The 24,221-nt window shown below is 46.3% G+C and overlaps 1 protein-coding gene across 1 annotated transcript; it reads right to left on the minus strand.

Annotated features, from left to right (window-relative positions):
* Positions 1–2,615: 2,615 nt before the first annotated feature.
* Positions 2,616–8,300, minus strand: LOC137147319 (stonustoxin subunit alpha-like). Its single transcript, XM_067539332.1, has 2 exons — positions 8,201–8,300; positions 2,616–4,693 (listed from the first exon to the last, which is right to left on the minus strand). Exons 1-2 carry the CDS (start codon positions 8,298–8,300, stop codon positions 2,616–2,618), a joined length of 2,178 nt encoding a protein of 725 aa, XP_067395433.1.
* Positions 8,301–24,221: the final 15,921 nt, after the last annotated feature.

The following is a 24,221-nucleotide window of genomic DNA, read 5'->3' on the forward strand; positions in this document are numbered from 1 at the left end:
TTTCACACAGCACATTACATACAGGATTTTGTAATAAATTATGTTGGGACTGTAATAATTGTGTTATATAATGTATGTAATGTAGATGTGCATATCGTTTGCTGATGGATTCCAGTAATTTATGGTGACATCTTCACCAGTGCTGCATTAGATCTCTAATAAACAAAGCTGATAATCAATCCCACTGAATTGCTTCTTTGTTGCCAATTGTGGAAACATGAAGTTTGTCACCAAGGCAGTTTGAGCATGTAGCTGAAGTCTGAGAGGATGTTAGGAAATGTGCTGACCGATAAGAGTGGTCAGCTAGGCTGGGCGAAGTTTTCTCGGAAGCTGAATGAGAGAGCAAACTACTGACTGTCTCTTTCTTCTTGACTGAAGTTGTATTTTTCCAATTTAGCAATAAGCTATGTGCATGATTTCTTTTTAACCAAATACAGGAATGTAACAAATATGGGAAGTTCCTTGTACAGCTGTTTGTGCAACTCACCGTTATTTCTTCTTTGTGTTACACATGTTTAATACATTTTGCTGTATGACAATGACTTTGTAATAAGTTTGTATACAAACCCTCACGTGACGCAGATCAGGGGTGCAGTTCAGCTGAAGCTGTTGCCCCAGGTAATTACCTTGTAATAAAGATCTTTTCCTTGCCCATCCAAACAGAAGTGAAGACTGTGTTTTCTTCGACACAATGATGGCAAACCAACCAGAAGCACTTTTTTCATGTATTGTAAACTGTAACATCAAAAAATGTGTCTGGTATCATGTTCTGAGCATTCACTGCTAACACAGCACTGGCAGTCGAGGGCCACACTTTAGCTTTGTGTAGGCTGCATGTTTGACATGTCTGTGTTAAAGTACAATTTTTAAAAAAACATTGATTTTTTTAACCTTTTTTTCTAATACATAGCTACATCGTTGTCCTAGGTTTGCCATGTTTGGTACCATTGCGTTCACGGTAGAAATGACTTTCAGATGAAACCCAGCTCGACCCATTTCTGACAACAAAGTATTCTCCAAACTTCCACCAACTGGAGGATCTGAAGCTGAGGGGGCAGCGAGACTCCACTGCCACACGTCCAAGGGTGACACCACTGAAATCATGATTCTGTAGATTTTTATGAGTCAAATGACATCTACCTTACCTTTCTATCGCTAACTTTCCCATGGAATTACACATGCTCTCAGACTAAAAATAGCTAATGAGAGTCTGGGATGCATAAACAGGGGAATCTCATGCAGGAGTAGGGAGGTTATTTTACCTCTTTTTTGGCACTGGTGCAATAATTGCTGGAATACTGTGTCCAGTTCTCATACCGGCAATTCATGAAGAATGTTGATAAATTGGAGAGAGTTCAGAGAACAGCCACAAGGATGATGAAAGGATTAGAAAACCTGCCTTCAGGTGATAGACTCAAAGAGCTCAATCTCTTTATTTTAATAAAGGGAAGGGTAAGGGGGGACTTGATTACCAACTATTTAATAATGGGCTCTTCAATCTAGCAGAAAAGATATAACATGACCCATTAGGTGGAAGTTGAAGTTAGCCAAATTCTGACTGGGAATAAGGGGTAAATTTTTAACAGTGGGTGTAATTAACCATTGGAACACTTTATGAAGGGTTGTGGTGGCTTCTCCATCACTGACAAATTTTAAATCAAGATTGAATGTGTTTCTAAAAGATCTGTTCTAGGAATTATTCTGGGGAAGTTCTCTGGTCTGTGTTATACAGGAGGTCAGACCAGATGATCACAATGGTCCCTTCTGTTCTTGGAATCTTTGAATCTATTGTTTAGCCTTTTGTTCCTAGATATTGAAGCTTGAAAAGATAAGATTTTTATTGGTAAATGTTGGTAAACAGTGAGTTCAGCATATATGGATAAACCAACAAAAATATTTCCACTGAAAATAGAAATTTACAGATAGGCAAAGTAGGAAAATGCTGCTTGATATCTTATTAGAGTTGATTTTAAAAAAATTTGTGTATATTTTGACATGTGATATTGGACAGCCCTCTTCCCCCATAATTTTGCACAACTGTGAAAATATAAATAGATGAAAATTGAAAAAATGCTTGAAAACAAATATTGATATTATCCAGCCAAATTATAAAAACACATAAAAATTGAATTCTGCCAAGTCTATTGATTTCTGACCTTACATATAATTGTGTCCAAATGAGCCTGCATTGGAAGCATGGGTTTCAATAATACTAAAGTTTCGTTGCTTGCCCAGAAAGGTGGCAGAGCTGAAGGAGGAGAGAGTGAACTGGTAGTGGAGGATGTCAGCATGATGGTGGGGTTTCTACCATATGCTCAGCCACAGCAGGAGTAGAGAAGGCAGATGGCGGGTTTGTCAGAGCTCGGGGAGGGGGATTGGCAGGGCAGACCCAGAGGTGTTTGAGAGAGGCAAAGGAATCGAGGGCGATGAAGAGTACAGAGTGGAGAGACAACGACTGAATCCGTGCAGGAGAGGGAAGAGTGGGAGAACAGGAGAGGCTGCAGTAGAAGAAAAGTCATCAACACTGACAGACTGGAAGTCCCAGTAGTACCAGACACCAGGATGAGAGGGAGGGGTCAGGTGGGTGATACTGGAAATGTGTATTTAAGTAAGCACTATGCACATTTATTTGCATTTTCTCCTACCTTAAGAGTTGAAATAGACGTCTCCTTACTTGGGTCACTCAAAGCCCCATCTGCACACACAGCCGACACCCGGAATCTGCAGGGCGTCTCAGGAATCAATCCTTCAACAATACAGAACTCTGTTTTCTTTCCTGTCCTTCGTTCCAGCCATTTGTCTTTCCCCTCCTGACTCGTATCTCCTGCCTCCTCCTTATATTCCACCTTGTACTCCCTTATACTGACTCCATCTCCAATGACACTGGGACTCTCCCAGATGAGGGCGATGGCAGAAGATTCTACTGTAGTTGTTGACAGGTTTCCGGGAGGGCTGGTAGGAAGAGTCTTCACAGTATCCCTCACGTCGCTGCTCACGCTAAGCCCTGGTTTGCTCACTGCAGCGTATCGGAACTGGTACTCGGTGTTTGCACGTAGCCCGGTTACTGTGAATGTCTCTTGTTCGTTATTTACATTCACAGCCGTCCAGTTCTCCTGCCCTGTAATTCTGTATTCTACCCGATAGCCGGATATCTCAGCCCTTCCATAGGCTGCTGGGTTAAACGTGAGCTGCACACGGTCATGTCTGATTACATCAATCAGGGCAGGAAGAGGTTTTGATGGCGGCTCAAAACTGGTGCTGACCAGCTCTCTGTTTTCATACAGGTAAATGGAAGCTCCGGGATTGTCCTTGTCTGGAATAGAGGCCACAATGAACTGGGTCTTCCCGTTAGATTTATTGACATGAACAAAGTCAGAGAAGGACTTTATGGCTTGTTGTGCTTTTCTTCTTATCTCTTCTTCCTCAAACCACTGTTTGGATTTTGGTTTCTCCCAGGTAGAATTGGCTAATGCTGGATCATGAGTTTTCTTCGTAAATTGTCTCCGCAGCCAAAGGTTCAATTCTGATAAATAGGATTCCTCGTTATGCAGTGAAGTGAGTGCAAGAGAGACAACGAAGTCATGCCTGGGGCTAAGAACTGTTCGTTGTAGCTCGCTCTGGGAGGATATGACTTCCACCCCCTCTAGATCAGCAAGGTAGGAATTGACAAAATCCATCTCTGCCTGTTTCTTACCCAGAAATTCATTGAGTTCCTGGGCACCGAATGGCGACTGCTCCTTGTTGGTTATAATGTCCACCAGAGCCCCTTCCTCTGCTCCGCCGCCTCGGATAGAGGGCAACATTCTTGCTAGCTCTTTTTGGAAGGTCTGTCTGTGTTGTTTACACAGATCTCTGAATTGCTGGATTTTCCTCTTGATCTCGGGGAAGGCCGTAGCAGCTCTGTCCCTCACCATGTCGTTGCACCGGACGTCGCACTCCGTCAGGTGCTCCATGGCACTTTGAACATCGTTAATCAGCACCGAGCTGATCTCGCGCACTAGCTGAGCAGCTCTGGAATCCAGCAGGCTCAGCGGGTACAGCCAGACTCGCACAGGTACGGCATTTTCACCAGAGACTCCAAGCCGCTTAGGGAGAGTGGAGTAAACTTCCATGGCATCATGATAAGTAACCGGGTTGTTCTCAAGAGCAAAATCGCCATAAAATTTGCAACTGAAATTTTCAGTTTTTTCTTCTTCCTTGTTCTTCTTCTCCCCAGACCCGTCTGCTGCTCCGGAAACCTTTGGTATCTTTTCTACCATCAGTTTCATGTTTCCCTCTATCTCTCCCACACTGTCTGATGAAGAAACCTCCCGGTCAAACACAAAGAAAGCCTGAGCCCCGTACAGCACAGCTGTGACCACATGGGTGGCTGTGCCATGGTCAAACACAGCAGGATAAACGATGTTATCAGTCCCCAACTGGCTCATGGTCAGCTGCTTATACCTGTTTGTTACTGAGTAATGGAGAACCACTCGAGCATGATGTTTTGATTTCTTGGTATCATTTAAAAATGCTGCAGATCCACCTACTTCCACCATCCCCCCCAGGAGACTGGCCTTCAGGGACCCAGACAGACTGAGAAGAGAGGCCTTGTCTTCAATGGTGTCAGATGCAATGATCTGGAATTCAGTATTGTGCTTTGGCATTGTCTCCACGTCTCTCTTAAGAGCCTCGATGCCCCATAAAGTGATACCTGGAAAATTCCACAGGAGCACAGAGTCAGTGATCACTGGAGAAGATACAAAACTGTTCCAATGTAATGTAATAAGTTGTGCCATATTAAAGATACATCATGAGCAACAAAACAACAGCACTGAGGGCTCAAATCACTCTGCCCTGATATCTGACCTTCTGTTAGAATCTGTCTGTCCATCTCATAGACTCGTAGACTTTAAAGCCAGAAGGGTCCATCGTGATCATCTAGTCTGATCTCCTGCACAATGCAGGTCACAGAATCTCACCCACCCACTCCTGTAATAGACCCATTGCCTCTGGCTGAGTTACTGATGTCCTGAGATATTGATGTAAAGAGTTAAAGTTAATCCGCCATTTACTCTAGTCCAAATCAACAGTGTCCTGTGCCCCAAACTGCAGAGGAAGGCAAAAAACCCAGGGTTTCTGCCAATCTGACCTGGTGGAAAATTCCTTCCCGACCCAAAGTATCTCAATCAGTTGGACCCTGAGCCTGTCAGCAAGACTCACCAGCCAGACAGCTGGGAAAGAATTCTCTGTAGTAACTCAGAGCCCTCCCCATCTAGTGCCCCATCTCCAGCCGTTGGAGATACTTGCTACTAACAGTGGCAGATTAGAGACAATCTCATCACATCATCCCCTCCATAAATTAATCAAACTCAGTCTTAAAACAAGCTCGGTTTTCACCCCCATCCATCTACCTACCTGGCTGTCTGTGTAATAATGTGTTAACTGTCCGGTTACCTCACTCTCCCCCTCCTCCACCTCCACTGTTCTCATCTCTCTGCTGCATCTTGTCACCATCCAGATTTTAAGATCTTTAGGGCAGGGGCTGCCTTTTTACTGTGTATAGCGACAGTGGCTTGTAATGGGGCCCTGATCCTTTACTGGGGTCCATGGGTGCTACTGCCACACCAATAGCAATAATCAATACACTGTATTATCATTATTATGAAGGCACCGATCACCATGGTGTCCAAGTGCAAGTGTCAGGATCACACCAGCATTACTGAGAGTTGTGTCGTGCCGGGTGTGCGCACCACTAGTTTAGAGAGCAAGGTGCAGAGTGCACTGACCATCTGCGGAAGTGTGAAGAAGTGTTTTTGTTCAGTGAGAGGAAATTTAATCTGAGTTTACTTGAAACATTCCTTTCTTCAAGTCAGGAAGGTCACAGATCTGCTATGCTGGGCACGTCTGCACTTGAAACTGGGGGTGTCATTCCCAGCTTGAAGAAGGAATTCCCAGTTTGAGGAGGGAGCCTGCTCAGTGCTACTGCACTACAAAGAGAGTGCAGCCCTGGCGGCACGAGGGAAGGGCTAGCTTCCCCACGCACGTACCCAGCCGAGATGCTAGGTGCGTACTGAAGATGGCTAGCCCCTCCCACCCTCCCACTGTCACAGCTACGCTCTTATCAAGCCACCTCGATCAGAGCTAGCGTGTGTATCTCTGCTCCAGATGGAAACCACACCCCCAATTGGACATACCTGAGGGGCCTTCAGCCTGCCTGCAGTGGGGGCCGACCCAGACCTGTCAGCCACAGGCAGAAGGGAAGTGCCAGCCCTGAATCACAGAATCAGGGGACAATATCCCTGCATGGAGAACGAAAGCTTTGTATTCCAGTTCCCCATCTCTGAATCTGGATGATCCTTTTGTTTCCAGGAAGAGCTGGGTGTGTGGACCTTGTTATTCACAGGAAATTCAGATAAACCTTCCTGTTCTTCATGATGGTAAATAACGTCACAGAGCTGTTACAGTGGGATTTTCAGCATGGGAAGCAAGATCATCATTTAAGTATGAACACACTCCACCTTCCCCTGACTGGAGCACTACAGCCTCACGCAACCTTGGAGTTCAAATAGGGCCAGGGAGCAGGCTGATGAGCCAAGGCTGAGCTCTGTGGCCTTGTGGGGGCAGAATCAGGGCAGTTGCCCAAAGAAACCTGAATGTCTGAATGTGCAGAAATCCTCCTTTTCTCCTAACGAGAACAGACAACAGTTGGGGAGACTTGATCCGTAGCTTGGACATTCTTACACCAAATTAACAATTAATGTCTGTGTTTCACTTGCATTAACTAATGTGGTAGTTATTTCATAGAATCATAGAATCACAGAGTTGGAAGGGACCTCAGGAGGTATCTAGTCCAACCCCCTGCTCAAAGCAGGACTAACCTCAGCTAAATAATCCCAGTGAGGATTTTGTCAAGCTGCATCTTAAAAACCTCTAAAGATGGAGATTCCACCACCTCCCTAGGTAACCCATTCCAGTGCTTCACCACCCTCCTAGGGAAAAACATTTTCCTAATGTCCAACCTAGACCTCCCCAACTGTAACTTGAGACCGTTGCTCCTTGTCCTGTCATGTGCCACCACCGAGAACAGTCTAGCCCCATCCTCCCTGGAACCCCCTTTCAGGTAGTTAAAGGCCGCTATCAAATCCCCCCTCATTCTTCTCTTCTGCAGACTAAACAAGCCCAGTTCCCTCAGCCTCTGCTCATAAGTCTTGTGCTCCAGCCCCCTCATCATTTTTGTTGCCCTTCGCTGGACTCTCTCTAACTTCTCCACATCCTTGTTGTAGTGGGGGGCCCAAAATTGGACACAATACTCCAAATGCGGCCTCACCAATGCCGAATAGAGGGGAATAATCACTTCCCATGATCTGCTGGCAATGCCCCTCCTAATGCGGCCCAATATGCTATTAGCCTTCTTGGCAACCAGGGCACACTGCTGACTCATATCCAGCTTCTTATCCACTGTAACCCCCAGGTCCTTTTCTGCAGAACTGCTGCCTAGCTCATCAGTCCCCAGTCTGTAGCTGTGCATGGGATTCTTCTGTCCTATTCTTCCGTCTTCTGTGAAGGCTCCTAATTTCCCCTGATTTCAAATAGAAGTCAGAAGCCTAAATTGCTTCATGGATTCCACCCTGCATGACCAGCCCGATGGCACATAGGGAGCTGGGGCAGACCAAGAATTTAAACCCAGGTCTCCTGCATGCCCCGGCCAGCTCCCCCTTGGACCAGCTTTTCTCTCAGACGTGGTACCCATTGCAGCAGGAACAGAGAGCCCAGGAAGGTTGGGGAAGACACTATGGAAATGTTATTCTTCTGCACATCAGTGAGCAAGGACTGGGACACTGACCATCTTGCTTTGCTGCTTGGCGCAGGCCTCAGATTATCCAAGTCACTCCAATGGCTTGTTCGACATTTCTCAAGCTGCTCTTAGTGTTTCTTCCTAACAAACATGGAGGTTTTGTCTAAGCAGTGGAAGTTATTGCCTCGTAAGTGTCTGGAAAATGCTTTCTGTCTAAGCACCCTTTAAACATTTCACTCCTGTTTCACTGCATCCCAGTGTTAGATCTAACCAGTCACTTTCCTCTCTCACAGCTGCTGCCATCCCAAAGGAGCAAAGCCTGAACCAGGTTCTCCTGTTGAAAAGGCCCTGCAGGGTGGCTAAGTTGGCAAGTGGTCTGTAAACAACAAACACGAGTGGTGCTAGGTGCAGGTCTAAACATACCTGGTATGAACATGTCGCTGCGGCAGTCATACAGCATCCCCAGCTGCAGAGGACGGCCCAGGGCTGGCATCTCAATTGATGTAACTCCAGTGTAAGCCATGATGGTAGCTGAGAGACTGATCCAGCCCTAAAACACACCAGCAGCACGGTTACACACACAACATGATCTCCTCCTACCTGTGTTCTCCCTGTGTGAGTTTTATCCACCATGCTTTAAGCAGGGGGTTGGACTAGATGACCCTATGAGGTCACTTCCAATCCTAATTGTCATGCTGTCTGGATAGGGGAGGCCCCTGAGGTGTATTCAGGAGCTTCGATTACTCCTTTCTACACCAGTCTCGCGTTGGGGGTGTCATGTGGGCTGGCTTGAGTGGGGAGGCATTTAGTATATTGTGTGACATCAGCATGGCAGAATCACAATAATCCATGTGGGATAGGCCATGTCAGGTACTGTTAGGACGGTGATAATGTGCTGAGTAAGAGAATAATACTTGTGTTCATGTGTGATATGTGAAATGGAAGTTATAGATGTATTTGAGATATCTGTATTTCAAATTGTGCTGCCTGGGCATTAAGGCATTCCCAGGTGCAAGGGGCCCTGAGGGAGATGCCAGCATCACCACTGAGTCACCAGAACCTGCTTAGGTGACTCTGGACTCCATTGCAGGCAGCCTACCTGATGAAGCATCAGGACTGTCCCATGTGACTATGGACCCCAGGCACACCGGAGGAGTCACCAGGATTGGCCCATGTGACTATGGACTCCATTTTAGGTCTGGTAACTGTCCACAGGCCGCATGGCCAAGGGAGGGGGTTTATAAGATCAAACCAGAGAAACCATCTTGTCGTTGCTCCTGTCCAGCTGCAGACACACGCCTATCTCTGGATCTATTCATCTTGCAACTGAACTGAAGGACTTAGACCCATCCAGGTGTGAACCAGAAAGAACCAGAAAGAACTACACAAGCCTGCAAATCCAGAAACCTGAAGTATATGGACTTTTAATCATTTGTATATCTGTGATTTACTTTGACCCTTTAACATTTCTCTTGTTTAGATACTAAAGGATTGGCTGCCAGCGTGGTATTTTAGGTCAGATCCAAACTCACATTGATCTGGTGCTGTGGCTGACCCTTTGGGGTCAGAGGGAACCTTTTTAGTAAAGAGCAGAGAGTTCTAGTAACTGGTCTCTTTACTGGAACTGGTGCTGATTTGGGAGCCTGAAGCTGAAATGCAGTGAAGGGGGCTGTGGGCATTTGTGGACTGGCTTTGTGATATCCAGTGTGGGGTAATCAGAAGCAGTTTGTGGCTGGTTGGGAAGCCGGGCTTCAGTGTCACCCACCAGCATGGAGAGAATCTGCTCTCCTTTTGCAGCCTGCCCTGACCTTGGCATTATCAGTTGGCTACCCTGGGCACGGGTCGTATCACACTAATCTTCTATGATTCTATGATTTCCAGACTGTTATAAATGGATGCCATCGAGGGAAATAGAAAGAAATAGAAGGTCTATCCCTATGACAGCGAATCCATCCCATTCATAGACTATGCTGGGCACTTTTTGGGACATATGTTTTTGGTTGCAGCAGACGCCCATTCTAAGTGGCTTGAAATATTCCATATGAATTCAGCTAGTTCAGGGCAGGTAACTGAAGAATTAGACTATTGTTTACATGGTTCCTTAACAGGCTGTGGCAGGGGAACTCAATTCACATCTAAAGAATTGCAACTGTTTGTCAAAAGAAATGCTATCACACGTTACATCATCTCCCGTAGTATCCTGCCAGAAATGGATTAGTGGAAAGGTTTATCCAGACATTCAAATGAGTGATTTGCACTGTGGCTTCAGATAAGTGTAGCTTCCAATGCAAGGCTGAACTTTCTGGTGGCCAGTAGGAATGCAGAACCTGCTTCTACAAATGAGACACCAGTGATGTTTTTTAAGGGATATAATTTAAGGTCTCATCTGGACTTGTTAAAGTGGTGTGTTCATAGAATCATAGGATTGGCATGGACCTTGAGAAGTCTTCTAGTCCAGTCCCCCACACTCACAGCAGGACTAAGTATTATCTAGACCGGGGGTTCTCAAACTTTTTTTGTTTGGGACCCCCTTTGAAAATATTTCAGGCTGTGAAGAATCCTCCCCCCCAAAAAGTGATGACCCCTCCCATGCCATGTCACCCTTACCTGCATGCACGGGGGATCACAGCTCATGACCCCCCCTATACTAACCTCGCAACCCCCTGTTTAAGACCCCCTAATCTAGACCATCCCTGACCGGTGTTTGTTTCACCTACCCTTAAAAACCTACAATAACAGAGATTCCACAACCTCCTTAGGCAATTTATTCCAGTGCTTTACTGCCCAGATATTTTTGTTAATGTCCAACCTAAACCGCTCTTCCTTCAATTTAAACCCATTGCTTCTTGTCATGTTCTCAGAGGTTAACAAAAACAATTATTCTATCTCTTCCTTCTAGCAGCCTTTCATGTACTTGAAAACTGTTATCATGTCCCCCCTTAGTCGTCTGTTCTCCATACTAAACAAACCCAGTTCTTTCAGTCTTTGCTCATAGATCATGTTTTCTAGATGTTTAATCATTTTTGTTGCTCTTCTCTGGACTTTATTCAGTTTGTCCACATTTTTCCTGAAATGTGGTGCCCAGAACTGAACATAATAGTCAAGTTGGGGCCTAATTCATGTGGAGTAGAGCAGAAGACTCACTTCTTCTGTCTTGCTTACAACACTCCTGCTAATACATCCCAGAATGATGTTTAGGTTTTTTTGCAACAGTGTTACACTGTTCACTCATATTTAGTTTGTGATCCATTATGATCCCCAGATCCCTTTCCACAGTACACCTCCTAGATAGCCATTTCCCATTTTGTATGTGTGCAGTTGATTGTTCCTTCATAAGTGGAGTACTTTGCATTGTCATTATTGAATTTCATCCAATTTACTTCAGACCATTTCTCCAGTTTGTCCAGATCATTTTGAATTTTAATCTGATCCTCCAAAGCACTTGCAACCTCTCTCAGCTTGGTATTGTCTGCAAACTTCATAAGTGCCATTACCTAAGTCACTGATGCCTGATGAAGATATTGAATAGAACCAGATCCCACTCAATATGCCCTTCAAGCTTGACTGTGAACCATTGTTAAATATTCTCTGGGAATTGTTTTCCAACCAGTTTTGCATCCACATTATATTAGTTCCATCTAGGTTCTATTTCCCTAGTTTGCTTATGAGAAGGTCATGCGAGACAGTATCAAAAGCCTTATTAAAATCAAGATCTTCCACTTCCCCCTAGCCACAAGGCTTGTTACCCTGTGTGATGCTGTCTGGATTAGGAGTGACCATTGATATCAATATTGCAAAATTGCAATAGTTCATATGAGATACACCATGTCAGGTACCATTGGAAAGGTTATAATTTCCTAAGTATGATAATGTTGTTTGTGTATGTATCAGCTTTGTATTGTAAGTTATGGATATGTGTTATGTATCTGTATCCAAAATCTTGTGCCGTGCTACTGGGTTAAACTCCTAACAGATTAGCCTCAGCACTGTCCAGCCTGATCAAGGGCCAATCAAGGGCCATCAGCTAGACAATGAGCTCAGGGAGAGAAGCCAATTGCCTCTGAGTCATCAGGACATGTAGGGACATGCCTGTGGACAGCAACTCCAAGAGCTTTTCCCTGCCTATGTGCTAGCAGTTTGTGTTTGAAACACAGGAGGTAGAAGCCACATGGCAGAAACCATAAAATGCAGCTTCACCATCTCCGTTTTGTCTTCATTCCTGCTTCCTACCTCTGGATCAACTATTCTACATCTGAAGCTGTGAAACAAAGGACTGAGACCCATTCAGGTACTGGATGTACTCCAGAGGAACTGTACAAGCCTGTAAACTCCAATACTGCTAAGAATCTGGAATATATGGACTTTGAAGGCATTTGTATATGTCTGATTGCTTTGATCATTTAACATCTCTCCTCTTGTTTGTTTCTTTTCTTTTTTAATAAACCTTCAGTTTTCCTTACTAAAGGATTGGCTGGCAGCGTGGTATTTTGGGTAAGATCCTAACTAACATTGATCTGGCAATGTGGCTGACCCTCTGGGGATCAGGAAAACATTTTGGTAAAGTGAATAGAGTTTTAAATAACTTATCTCTTTATTGGACCTAGTTGCTGAAACTGAGCCAGAGACTGAAATGCAATAAAGGGAGCTGTGTATTTCTTTTTTGGGGCTTCTTGATAACCAATGTAGGGAATCAGGAGCATTGTCTGTGACGGTTGGTGAAACTAACTTCATGCTAACCACCAGTTTTGGGAGAATTTGTTCTCCCTACTGCAGCCTGCCCTCACCTTGGCATTTTCAGGTGGGCTATCCTAGGCACAGACATGTCACACCTTGTCAAAGAAAGTTATTAGTTTGGTTTGAAATGATTGGTTCTTGAAAAATCCACGCTGACTGTTACTTATCATCTTATTATTTTTCTAAGTCTTTTCAAATTGATTGCTTCATTATTTGCTCTGTTATCTTTCTGAGTATTGAAGTTAAGCTGTCAGGTCTGTAATTCCCCAGGTTGTCCTTATTTCCCTCTTTATAGACTGGCACTTTATGTGTCCTTTTCCAGTCCTCTGGAATCTCTTCTGTCGTCCATGAGTCTCCTCAGTCAACTCCTTGTGTATTCTAGGATGTATTTCATCAGGCCCTGCCAAGCCAAAGACATGTAACTTGTCTAAGTAATTTGTAACTTGTTCTTTCCCTGTTTTAGCCTCTGATCTTACCTCATTTTCACTGGTATTCACTGTGTTAGACATCCTATTGCTACTAACTTTTTGTGAAAACTAAAAATAAAAGTCATTCAGCACCCCTGCCATTTCCACATTTTCTGTTATTGTTTTTCCCCTCTCACTGAGTAATGGACCTACCCTGTCCTTGGTCTTCCTCCTGCTTCTAATATATATGTAGAATGTTTTCTTGTTACCCTTTATGTCTCTAGCTAGGTTAATTTCATTTTTGTGCCTTCGTCTTCCTAATTTTGTCCCAATATTCTTGTGTTGTTTGTTTATATTCATCCTTTGTCATTTGACCTAGTTTCCATTTTTTGTAGAACTCTTTTTGAGTTTCAGATCATTGAAGATCGCCAGGTTAAGCCAGGATGGTCTCTTGCCATACTTCCTATCTTTGCTATGCAGAAGATAGTTTGCTCTTGTGTCCTTAATAATGTTTCCTTGAAAAATTGCCAACTCTCTTGAATTGTTTTTCCCCTTAGACTTGCTTCCCATGGGATCTTACCTACCAGCTCCCTGAGTTCGCTAAATCTGCCTTTTTGAAATCCATTATTTTTATTGTCCTCTTTTCCGACTTACCTTTCCTTAGAATCATGAATTCTATCATTTCATGATCACTTTCACCCAAGATGCCTTCCACTTTCAGATTCTCAGCCAGTTTTTGATATGATACAAGGTGAGCAAATGGCCATAAACAGTCACACCCAGCTGTGCAGTCGTCACATATGAGAAAAACTCTAAGTAAAGGACAACCAAGATAATTCACGGAAACCTGCAGTGTTTGCATCACAGACTGGTCCCTCTGCCTTATCAGGCTGAAGTGGCACCAAACATGTCTGGAGAAAACATGTAAACTAGCTTTTGAGCACAAGTTCCACAGGATGTTTTTACACCAGTGACACCTTTTGAAAATACCAACCCTGCAGTACAGCCACAGACAGTGACTGGCGATAGCTCCAGTGAGTCGGACCCTGTTTCTACTACAAGCAACCTGAACAATGCAGAGCAGAGAGATGTTGCTGATACAGTGACACTGAAAATGCAGACTCTGCACTAGATACTGTTGTGATGCCTACGAGATGTTATCTGAAAGAAGCTGGAAAAACAAGGTTACTTACCATTAACTGCTGTTCTTCAAGATGTGTTGCTCATTCCACTGTAGGTTTGTGCACGCCTCCGTGCACGATTACCTGGAATTTGTTCCCCTTAGCAGATCCCATAGGGCCAGCTCTGGCACCCCTTGGAGCCCCGCGCACATGCCGCGGTATATGAGGCACTGCCAGGCCTATGCCCCCTCAGTCCCTTCTTTCCGCCAACTCCGGCAGCGGGGACGGAGGGTGGGTGTGGAATGGACATGAGCCACACATCTCGAAGAACATCAGCTACTGGTAAGTAACCTTGTTTTCTTCTTTGAGTGATTGCTCACGTCCATTCCACTATAGGTGACTAACAAGCAATACATTGGAGGTGGGCCGGAGTTACCGGTGAGCTGCCCTCAGCCCAGCTCTGCTGAAGCCCACGTCTTCCTGCACCTTGGACAGAGGCGTGGTGGGACGTGAAGGTCTGCACCACCAGCCTGGCAGCTGCTCTGCAGATGCCCTGCCCTGGCACTTCCACTAGGAAGTGTGTGGATGGAGCTTGAGCTCTGCTGAGTGAGCTGTGGTGGCATCCGGAAGCGGCACTTTCATCTGCTCGTGGCCAAACGCGATGCAGGAGATTATTCACAAGGAATTTGCGGCGGCCAGAGACCGGTGAAGCTTTCATCCAGCCGGATGCTGCGAAGAAGAGCTGCGTCGCTCTCCAGAACGGCCTTGTACATCTGATATATAAGCCAGGGCCCCACTCGTGTTTTAGCGAGTGCTGCCTTCTCCTCTCCTATGAGCCGTGAGGTTCAGGGAAACCTAGGGAGAATATATGATTGTTCCAATGAGACTGGCAACCACCTAGGGCCAGAGGGCCCGGTGCGGTCTCAACTGAACCTTATCTCATAGACTACAGTATGAGGGAGGAGCTCTGGGGTCAGAGCTTTGATCCTGGAGACCTTCCTTGCTGAGGTAAATACCCCCAGGACGGCCACCTTCTCAGAAGTCCAGAGTAGAGGGCATGATGCCATGGGTTCCGGGGGGAGATGCCTGTGGTCTGGGAAGGACCAGGTTGAGATCCCAGGGAAGCACTGGGTCGCAGGCCTACGGATAGAGCCTCCCATCCCCTTCAGGGACTGAACCGCCATCTGACGGGAAGACCGCAGTCCCCTTTCCAGCAGTCGATGGGTGCATGATATGGCTGCTAGGTGGGGCTTCAGGGAGGCCACAGTCGGTCCCTGGAGCTTTAGCTGCAACAAGTACTTCCCCGATCGCCTCCCCTGGTGAGAGGCCAGGCAGAGTATCTCGGGACTGCTCCCGGCAGGCAACATCCACTTCCACTTAACCCGGTACACAGCCTGCATGGAGGGTTTCCTGCTACCCATCGGTACACACTGGGCCTATTCTGAGCGGCTCGCTCATCAACCCTCGGCCACCGATCTATCACTCCCAGAGGTGTGGGGGATCCAAGTCAGTGCACCACAGGTGACCGTGATCCTGGGAGCTGGAGTCGTGCTGTCTCGGAGGCTCCTGAGGCAGGCGATTGAGAAATACAGCAGCACGCTGAACCCATGCCGGCATGGCCAGCTGGAACAATCGAGATGGCATCTGATTAGCCCCTCCTAGTTGAGCAGGACTGTATGCAGGAGGGGAGGGCGGGAGATCGAATATAAAGGTCTCTGATTGCTACGGACGAATGGCATTGGCGAGCGCCCCTGCCCCATGACCAGGGAGGGAGGAAGCAGCACCATGAACACCTTGTGCTGCAGACCAGTACAGACTGATTCCCTTTGGGGAACCCCCCTCCAGACGGTCGTAGATGCCCTTAGTAGGCACAGGGTCCCAAGGGCTTTTGCACTCTGCATGCGTCTTGGCGCTGAGTCAAGCTCCAGTGACCAGCTCTGCCCAGCTTCGGTGCAGGGTGAACACGTCGGTCCTGAGTCTGTCTCTGGCCACCAAGTTTGGCGGAGCCTCAGTACGGGGGCGAAACCTCGATGCCGAGGCTGTCTGCAGCACCTGGGCTTGCCTCGGTGCAGGGTGAACTCCTTGGTGCTGAGTCCATCTCCCGCATCCGGGTTTCATTGCTGCCTCGGTGCAGGGTGAACTCCTCGGTGCCGAGCCTGTCTCCGGCTACCGGGTTTTGCACCGCCTGGCGAACTCCTCGGTGCCGAGTCCGACTCCAGCATCCAGGTTCTGCACCGCCCGGCTCCTTGGTACCAAGACTGTCTCCAGTGACCAGGATCAGCACCGCGTACTTGCTGACAAACTTTTCGGTGCCGGAGCAGTGTCGGGCGGGTGACTTCGCTCTCCACCGCGATGCAGGTCAGTCCGGCAGTGGGGGTCAGTTAGCGGGAAAGCCTTCCCGCCGGAACGCACGGTTTGAAGCCATGACACCGGAGCATACTTGCTCCTGGTAAAAAACTAAGCTAGACTATTTTCAAATGTCTAACTACCACTACAGCAGTTACTAATCTAACGAACTAATTAACACAAAAAACCTAGTTTAACGTTTAAACACAGGGAATAAAGTGCTTGCAGTGGAAGCGCAGGCAGTTCCAGTAACTGCCATGGGCGGAAAGAAGGAACAGAGGGGGCATAGGGCCGGCAGTGCCTCATATACTGCAGTATGCGCACGGGGCTCCAGGGAGCACCAGAGCCGCCCCTATGGGATCTGCTAAGGGGAAAAACGTTCCAGGAACCGTGCATGGAGGCATTCACACACCTATAGTGGAATGGACATGAGCAAACACTCAAAAAAGATCTGCTTTTTGGTGTGAATTCGTTGCATGTTGTATATTGAATGATAGTAGTTTTGATAGTAATATATGTGTACTTTTCTAATGCCCTTTTACACTAAAGGAAGATGAGTATGTAGTGTAGAGGAATTGGTTAATATCCCTTGTGACAAAGTCAAGCTGGACCGTGCTGGAAGAGTGGTTGAAGGTGGGAAGAAAAGGTGGAGGAGTTGCACTGTATGTAAGAGAGCACTATGATTGCTCAGAGCTCCAGTATGAAACTGGAGAAAAGTCTGTTGAGAATCTCTGGTTTAAGTTTACAGGTGAGGATGGAGCTAGGCTGTTCTCAGTGGTGGTAGATGGCAGAAGTAGAAGCAATGGTCTCAAGTTGCAGGGGGAGGTCTAGGTTGGATATTTGGAAAACCTTTTTCCCTAGGAGGGTGGTGAAGCACTGAAATGGGTTACTTAGGGAGTTGGTGGAATCTCCATCCTTAGAGGTTTTTAAGGCCCAGTTTGACAAAGCCCTGGCTGGGATGATTTAGTTTGAGTTTGGTCCTGCTTTGAGCAGGAAGTTGGACTAGATACCTCCTGAGCTTCCTTTCAACCCTATGATTCTATAATCAGTCTTAGAATTGTTAAAGCCCTTTTTCCAGTGAATTTAAAGAGGTTACCTCAAGTTAACTATGGACATCTGAATCTAATTAAGGGCGACCTGTGACCTTTAAAAACATCTTCCGGTGAGAGAGAGAAGGGAGGAGGGTTAAGAAACAATCTGGAGAAGGGTTGTCTGCATCAAGGGGAAAAGGCTTCTGTTAGGTAAAGAGGATTTTTTTCCTTTAAGGGGAACTTTTGTGCTTATTTCTGTTTGGGGAAGGGGCCTTGGTTCCCAGCAAAGCTGGGCCCAGAGCGGGTTGGAGAGTTGGCCTGGCAATTGGTGTCTGGCATGAGGAGAGGCAGTGCTCCAGTGGGAGACAGGAAATTTATTTTTGTTGTTGTTTCTGTTTAAAGAAGCCCTCAGGCCAACACTGAGGCCTATCCTGTAAAATATTGTAAAGAAACCAATATGAAGTATTAAAAATCCAGAGTGGGACTGATTCACCCCAGGCCTCATCAGTGCCAGATGTGATGAAAGAAATACATTGTCACACTCTTTATACAATATGTGAGTTGACTTCGTGTTGATTTATTTACAATATTTCTGGGTTTAAAAAGTCAGTTACTAAGTTTTTTTAAGGAAGTTCTCCAGGTGAAGGGGGTGTGACCATGTGACTCTTGTGGGGAATTTGCTGTCTGTTTGTTGTGTGTTTGCTACTTGACTGAGGTATATCATGTGCTCTGGTTGGGGGGCCGTGTGCTGAGCCTACCGGCCTGCTAGGTAAAGCTGAGAGCTTCGTAATGAGGCTTTGACCTCTGAGCCCTTTAGCTCCCATCAACCCTTAACCGGGGGGTGGAGTCACTTAGAGAGAACAAGGTCACCTAATTAGATTAATAGGCAGCAAGTTTAAAATTTAAAATATTTCTTCCCACAACATGCAGTCAACCTGTGGCACTCATTGCCAGGGGATGTTGTGAAGGTCAAAGCTATAACTGGATTAAAAAAACTAGATACATTCTTGGAGGATAGGCAGGGTTGTCACCTTTCTAATTGCTGGTAACTGGACCCCTGAGGCCTTGCCCCTGCCGCACCTCTTCCACCAAAGCCCTACCCCTGCTCCACCTCTTCCCCCAAGGCTCTGCCTTCATCACTCGTTCCTCTCGCATGGATTGTTTGGGTGGAGAGTGAAATTGCTGTCAACATTCCATTAATCTTCCCCTTCCATGGGATAGGATGGACTAAAGTTGTAGCTAGTGGTCAAGTTATTTTAAGAGCTACATTGCATAATAAGCAGAATAAATCCCCAAAAACCTGTACAAAGAAAGGATCTCTGTCCTAAAACTCAGCAGAGATGAAGCAATCCTCACTAAAAGAAACCAGTCGAGCTAAAACTAAACAAACACTTACCTGAAGACATATAAAAGCAAACAAGATGGAGTAAACAATATTCTGATGGCAAAGGAGGAGATGCAGACCCACGACTTGCTTATCTAGTCAGGAGGGAATCATAATAATATAAAGGATTCCATTTAAAACAGATAGCAACCGAATGATCAACATGCACAAAAAGAGAAGCAAATGCAATGGACTGTATTAAAAAATACTGCTCCCGGAGGAATCTAGACCATCGATACACAAAGCAGCCTCTGGAATGACGTACCCATTCCAGCACTACATGCAAACTCTCAGGCTCAGTTAAATAATATAAATTTCTACAGTTAGGAAAAAAAGCAATTTCACAGAACTTGACACTTATCCCACTGATTTCTATACAAAACTCGTACACCAGCAGCTCTCCCCAGCCCTGGCAGCTCTGTTAAACAGTCCAGCCCCAGGGCTGACAGGCTCAGACACATTCCTGGAGACCAAGATGTCCACAGAGAAGGAACAAAACAGAATTCTGAAATTTGTAGAGGCCAATATAGCGACACTCTGATAGATTTTGCTTCAATCCTTACCTGGAGGATCGATTCCTTGGCTCTATTAATATGAATTAGGCAGAGTTCAGGGAACTTCACTGCTTCATCAACAGCTTCACACTGCTCAGAGAAGAAAATGAGCAAATTTGAAAGTATAACCTTTATCCCCTCTTGCAGCAATCCTCGGAACGCCCTCAGCCATAAACCGGCCCCATCCCACTAACACCAGGGGTGTGGAGTCTACTGAGATCAATGTTCTGTGTGAAGAGGACCACACAGTAGAATGTGTCTAAATTCAAACACACATGACAGGATCACCAATAAACTGGTAGGGTTACAATCCCAGCCCCATGACCAGGAAGAGCAGATTCACTGCACAACGTGGCAGAGATCAGAGAGATTACAAAGTCTAATAAAATGGAGATAATGAGAGACTTCAGCTACCAGCACATTGACTGACACAGAGCGCAGGAAAAGCTTCAGTGAGAAGCAGAGCCCGGTGCCAAGGGATGTAGAAAGAAGAATCTCTTTAACTGCCTGGGAAATAAACAGGGACAAATAGAAATGCTAATTCATTTACCTCTGTAAGCAGCACTGGTGAGACTGACACTGAAATGCTGCTTCCAGGTCTCGAGTCCACATTTTGAAAAGGATGTTGAAAAACTGGAGACGGTGCAGAGAAGTTATGTTTTAGTCAAACAGGTTCTTGGGCTCAGTACAGGGGTAGCTGGGTGAAATTCTATGGCCTGTGTTTTACAGCTCAGACTAATTGGCAATGGAGAAGCACAGGCCGGAAATGCTTGTGGATCAATAGACTAAATGATACATCGCTAGTTGAGGAACTGGCGAGGTCTGTTATAGACACCAAATCAGACAAGGGAACAGGATGAACAGCTCCTTAAACATCTGTCTATCGGCTGGCTTCCTACCCAGGATGGAACTACCCCTCCGGCTCCCAGGTTTCAGGCACTGCCTGTTTGTAGAAGAGAAACTGAGACCTCGGGACCCTGTCACAATGCCCCTCTGCCATGTACATTGGCCAAACCGGACTGTCACCACACAAAGAATAAATGGACACAAATCAGACATAAAAAATGGTAACCTCCATAAGCCAGTCGGGGAGCACTTCAATCTCCCAGGACACTCTGTAACTGACTTGAAAGTTGCCATACTCCTACAAAAAAACTTCAAAAACAGACTTCAGCGAGAAACTGCCGAGCTGGAGCTCATCTGCAAACTTGACACAATCAGCCTGGGTCTGAATCGGGACTTAGAATGGTTCTCTCATTACAAGAAGTAATTGTCACTGTTCACACATTCTCACCTTCTAATCAACAGTTGTGAATAGGCCTCATCTACCCTAACTGACTTTGTTAGCACTTGCCCTCCCCATTGTTATGTTTCTTACCCTTGGATGTATATATATACTTCTTATCTGTGATTTTCACTTCATGCATCTAATGATGTGGGTTGCAGCCCACAAAAGCTTATGCCTGCAGAAATTTGTTAATCTTCAAGGTGCTACAGGATCCGCGTTGTTTTTGCTGTCACATTTTGGGCTCTGAAGCATCTGTGTCGCCCATCACAGGGAGACACACACACTTTCTTTGCATATTGAGCAACAACTTCCCTGTGCCTCAGTTTCTCGCTCCCAGAAGGGGGATGTAACGTTCAATTCGCTCTGTTTGCGACACAGTGGATGGGCCACAGGTGGGGGCGGCTGGGGAAGGGCCGAGCGTTAGCACTAAAGCTGTGAAGAGGCCGTGCCCGTGGGTGGGGAGGGGAGCTCAGCACTGACTCTGGCCCTGGCATCTTTGCTGCTGCATTTTCCTGGCTTGGGATTTTGTCTCATTCCTTTTCATTCTGGCCACTTGTAGCTGGGTCCCGATCACCCCTTTCACTTCTTCTGGCCCAGGGATTTACACAGTGTACGTCTGTCGTCCTGTCAGTGCCACGCTCAGCACTGCTCATCTTGTACCAGCCTCCTGATAACACTCCTGAGACCTGGGCAAATAGCCCAATGCCCAGCCTGGAGTGACCCACTGCTCCATTCCCCCAACCGGGCGATCTCCCAGCCTGCCATGATCCCTGCAGGGCCTCCCTGTTCTGAGTACAACCCCCCGCATGCACCAGGCCCAGCTCAGCCTGGCCCTGTACAATCCCAGACTGCCTGGGAATAAAAGGAGACCTGAGTTGTGGTGCTGGTTCTTTCTTCTCTCCCCCCACAGCAGCCAGAGTTACTTGTGAGAATCAGGAGGGGTCCAGAGAGTTCAGCCCCTGACTCCAAACCAGAACCAGCCAGCACCACCAGGCCTGGACTCCTGGCCCTAGAGGTGTCTGTGGGAAAAGGAGTAGGGAAAGTGGAAGCAAAGCGTAAAACCAAAGGCCAAGGAGACACAGTTCTCTCACCGATGCCCCCACAGCCTCATCTCTCCATCTTTGGGATTTTAGAGCCGCCAATCACCATGGCATCCAGGTCCCAAACAAAGTTCAGCAGCAACAGAGCCCCTAGCAGAAATGGTGCCATTTTAGGCTGTATGGTGAGGCCCATGATTGTGTCGTTCCATCCCAGTAACAGAGGCACTACATATTCTTTGCAGTTTTATGTAGGCAATAACCTGAGAGACCTTGTGTTAAAGGTTCTCCCGCAAGAAACCCTGAAGTTTTCAGTCACAGAACATCCAAAGTTACCTGGCTGTCAACCACTTTTGACACCATACCAGTTAAAGAATTTTTTACTAGAATTTCCGTAATATTTACCCAATCTGGCTCAAAATTGTTCAAAATGATTGAAATATATTTAAAAATGTATTCAAATGATTAGTAAACGCATCGTATAACTTATACATGATACATATGTGAAAGCATGTTTAAAATGCTCAAAAAATCCTGGTATGCAGTGTTGTTCTAGCTGTGTTGGTCCCAGGATATTAACAGAGACACAGTGGGTGAGGTCATGTCTTTTAACGGACCAATGTCTGTTGATGAAAGAGACAAGCTTTCAAGAATATCATAGAATATTAGGATTGGAAGGGACCTCAGGAGGTCATCTAGTCCAACCCCCTGCTCAAAGCAGGACCAACCCAACCTAAATCATCCCAGCCAGAGCTTTATCAAGCCACATCTTAAAAATCTCTTAGGATGGAGATTCCACCATCTCCCTAGGTAACCCATTCCAGTGCTTCACCACCCTCCTAGTGACGAAGCTTTTCCTAAAATCAAACCTAGACCTCCCCCACTGCAATTTGAGACCATTGCTCCTTGTTCTGTCATCTACTACCACTCAGAACAGCCTAGCTCCATCCTCTCTGGAACCCCCTTTCAGGTAGTTAAAGGCCGCTATCAAATCCCCTCTTCATTCTTCTCTTCTGCAGACTAAACAAGCCTAGTTCCCTCAGCCTCTCCTCATAAGTCATGTACTCCAGCCCCCTCATCATTTTCATTGCCTTCCTCTAGACTCTCTCCAACTTGTCCACATCCTTCCTGTAGTAGGGGGCCCAAAACTGGACACAATACTCCAAATGTGGCCTCACCAGTGCTGAATAGAGGGGAATAATCACTTCCCATGACCTGCTGGCAATGCTCCTACTAATGCAGCCCAATATCCTATTAGCCTTCTTGGCAACCAGGGCACACTGCTGACTCATATCCAGCTTTTTATCCACTGTTACCCCCGGGTTCTTTTCTGCAGAACTGCTGCCTAGCCCGTCGATCCCCAGTCTGTAGCTGTGCATGGGATTCTTCCGTCCTAAGTGCAGGACTCTGCACTTGTCCTCGTTGAACCTCATCAGATTTCTTTTGGCCCAATACTCCAATGTGTCTAGGTCACTCTATATCCTATCCCTGCCCTCCAGCGTATCTCCCACTCCCCCAGCTTAATGTCATCTGCAAACTTGCTGAGGGTGCAATCTACCCCATCCTCCAGATCATTAATGAAGATGTGGCACAAACCGGCTCCGGGACCTACCTCTGGGGCACTCCTCTTGTGACCGGCTGCCAACTAGACACTGAGCCATTGATCACTACTCATTGAGCCTGATGACCTACTCAGATTTCTATCCACCTTATAGTACATTCATCCAACCCATATTTTTTTAACTTGCTGGCAAGAATACTGTGGGAGACTGTATCAAAAGCTTCGCTAAAGTTAAGGTATATCACATCCATTGCTTTCCCCACATCCACAGAGCCACTCATCTCATCATAAAGGCAATCAGGTTGGTCAGACATGACTTTCCCTTGGTGAATCCATGCTGACTGTTTCTCATCACCTTCCTCTCCTCCCAGTGCCTCAAAATGGATTCCTTGAGGACTTACTCTGTGACTTTTCCAGGGATTGAGGTGAGGCTGACTGGTCTATATTTCCCAGATCCTCCTTCTTCCCTTTTTTGAAGACGGGCACTGTATTTGCCTTTTCCCAATTGTCCGGGACCTGCCGCAATCGCCATGAATTTTCAAAGATAATTGCCAATAGTTCTGCAGTCACATCAGCCAACTCCCTCAGCACCCTCGGGTGCATTGCATCCGGTCCCATGGACTTGTGTATGTCCAGCATTTCTAAATAGTCCTGAACCTGTTCTTTCAGCACTGAGGGATGTTCACCTCCTCCCCATTCTGTGCTGCCCAGTGCAGTAGTCTGGGAGCTGACCTTCTCTGTGAAGACAGAGGCAAAGAAAGTATTGAGTATTTCAGCTTTTTCCACATCCTCTGTCACTAGGTTGCCTCCCCCATTCTGTAAGGGGCCCACACTTTCCCTGATCTTCTTCTTGTTACTAACATAGTTGTAGAAAACCTTGTTATCACCCTTCACATCCCTTGATAGCTGCAACTCTAATTGTGCTTTGGCCTTCCTGATTTCACCCCTTCATGCTCGAGCAGTATTTTTATACTCCTCCCT

Source organism: Emydura macquarii, unplaced genomic scaffold, assembly GCF_026122565.2.
Source record: "Emydura macquarii macquarii isolate MOO-44397 ecotype Brisbane River unplaced genomic scaffold, CSIRO-AGI_Emac_v2 contig_530, whole genome shotgun sequence".
Lineage (NCBI taxonomy): Eukaryota > Metazoa > Chordata > Testudines > Chelidae > Emydura > Emydura macquarii.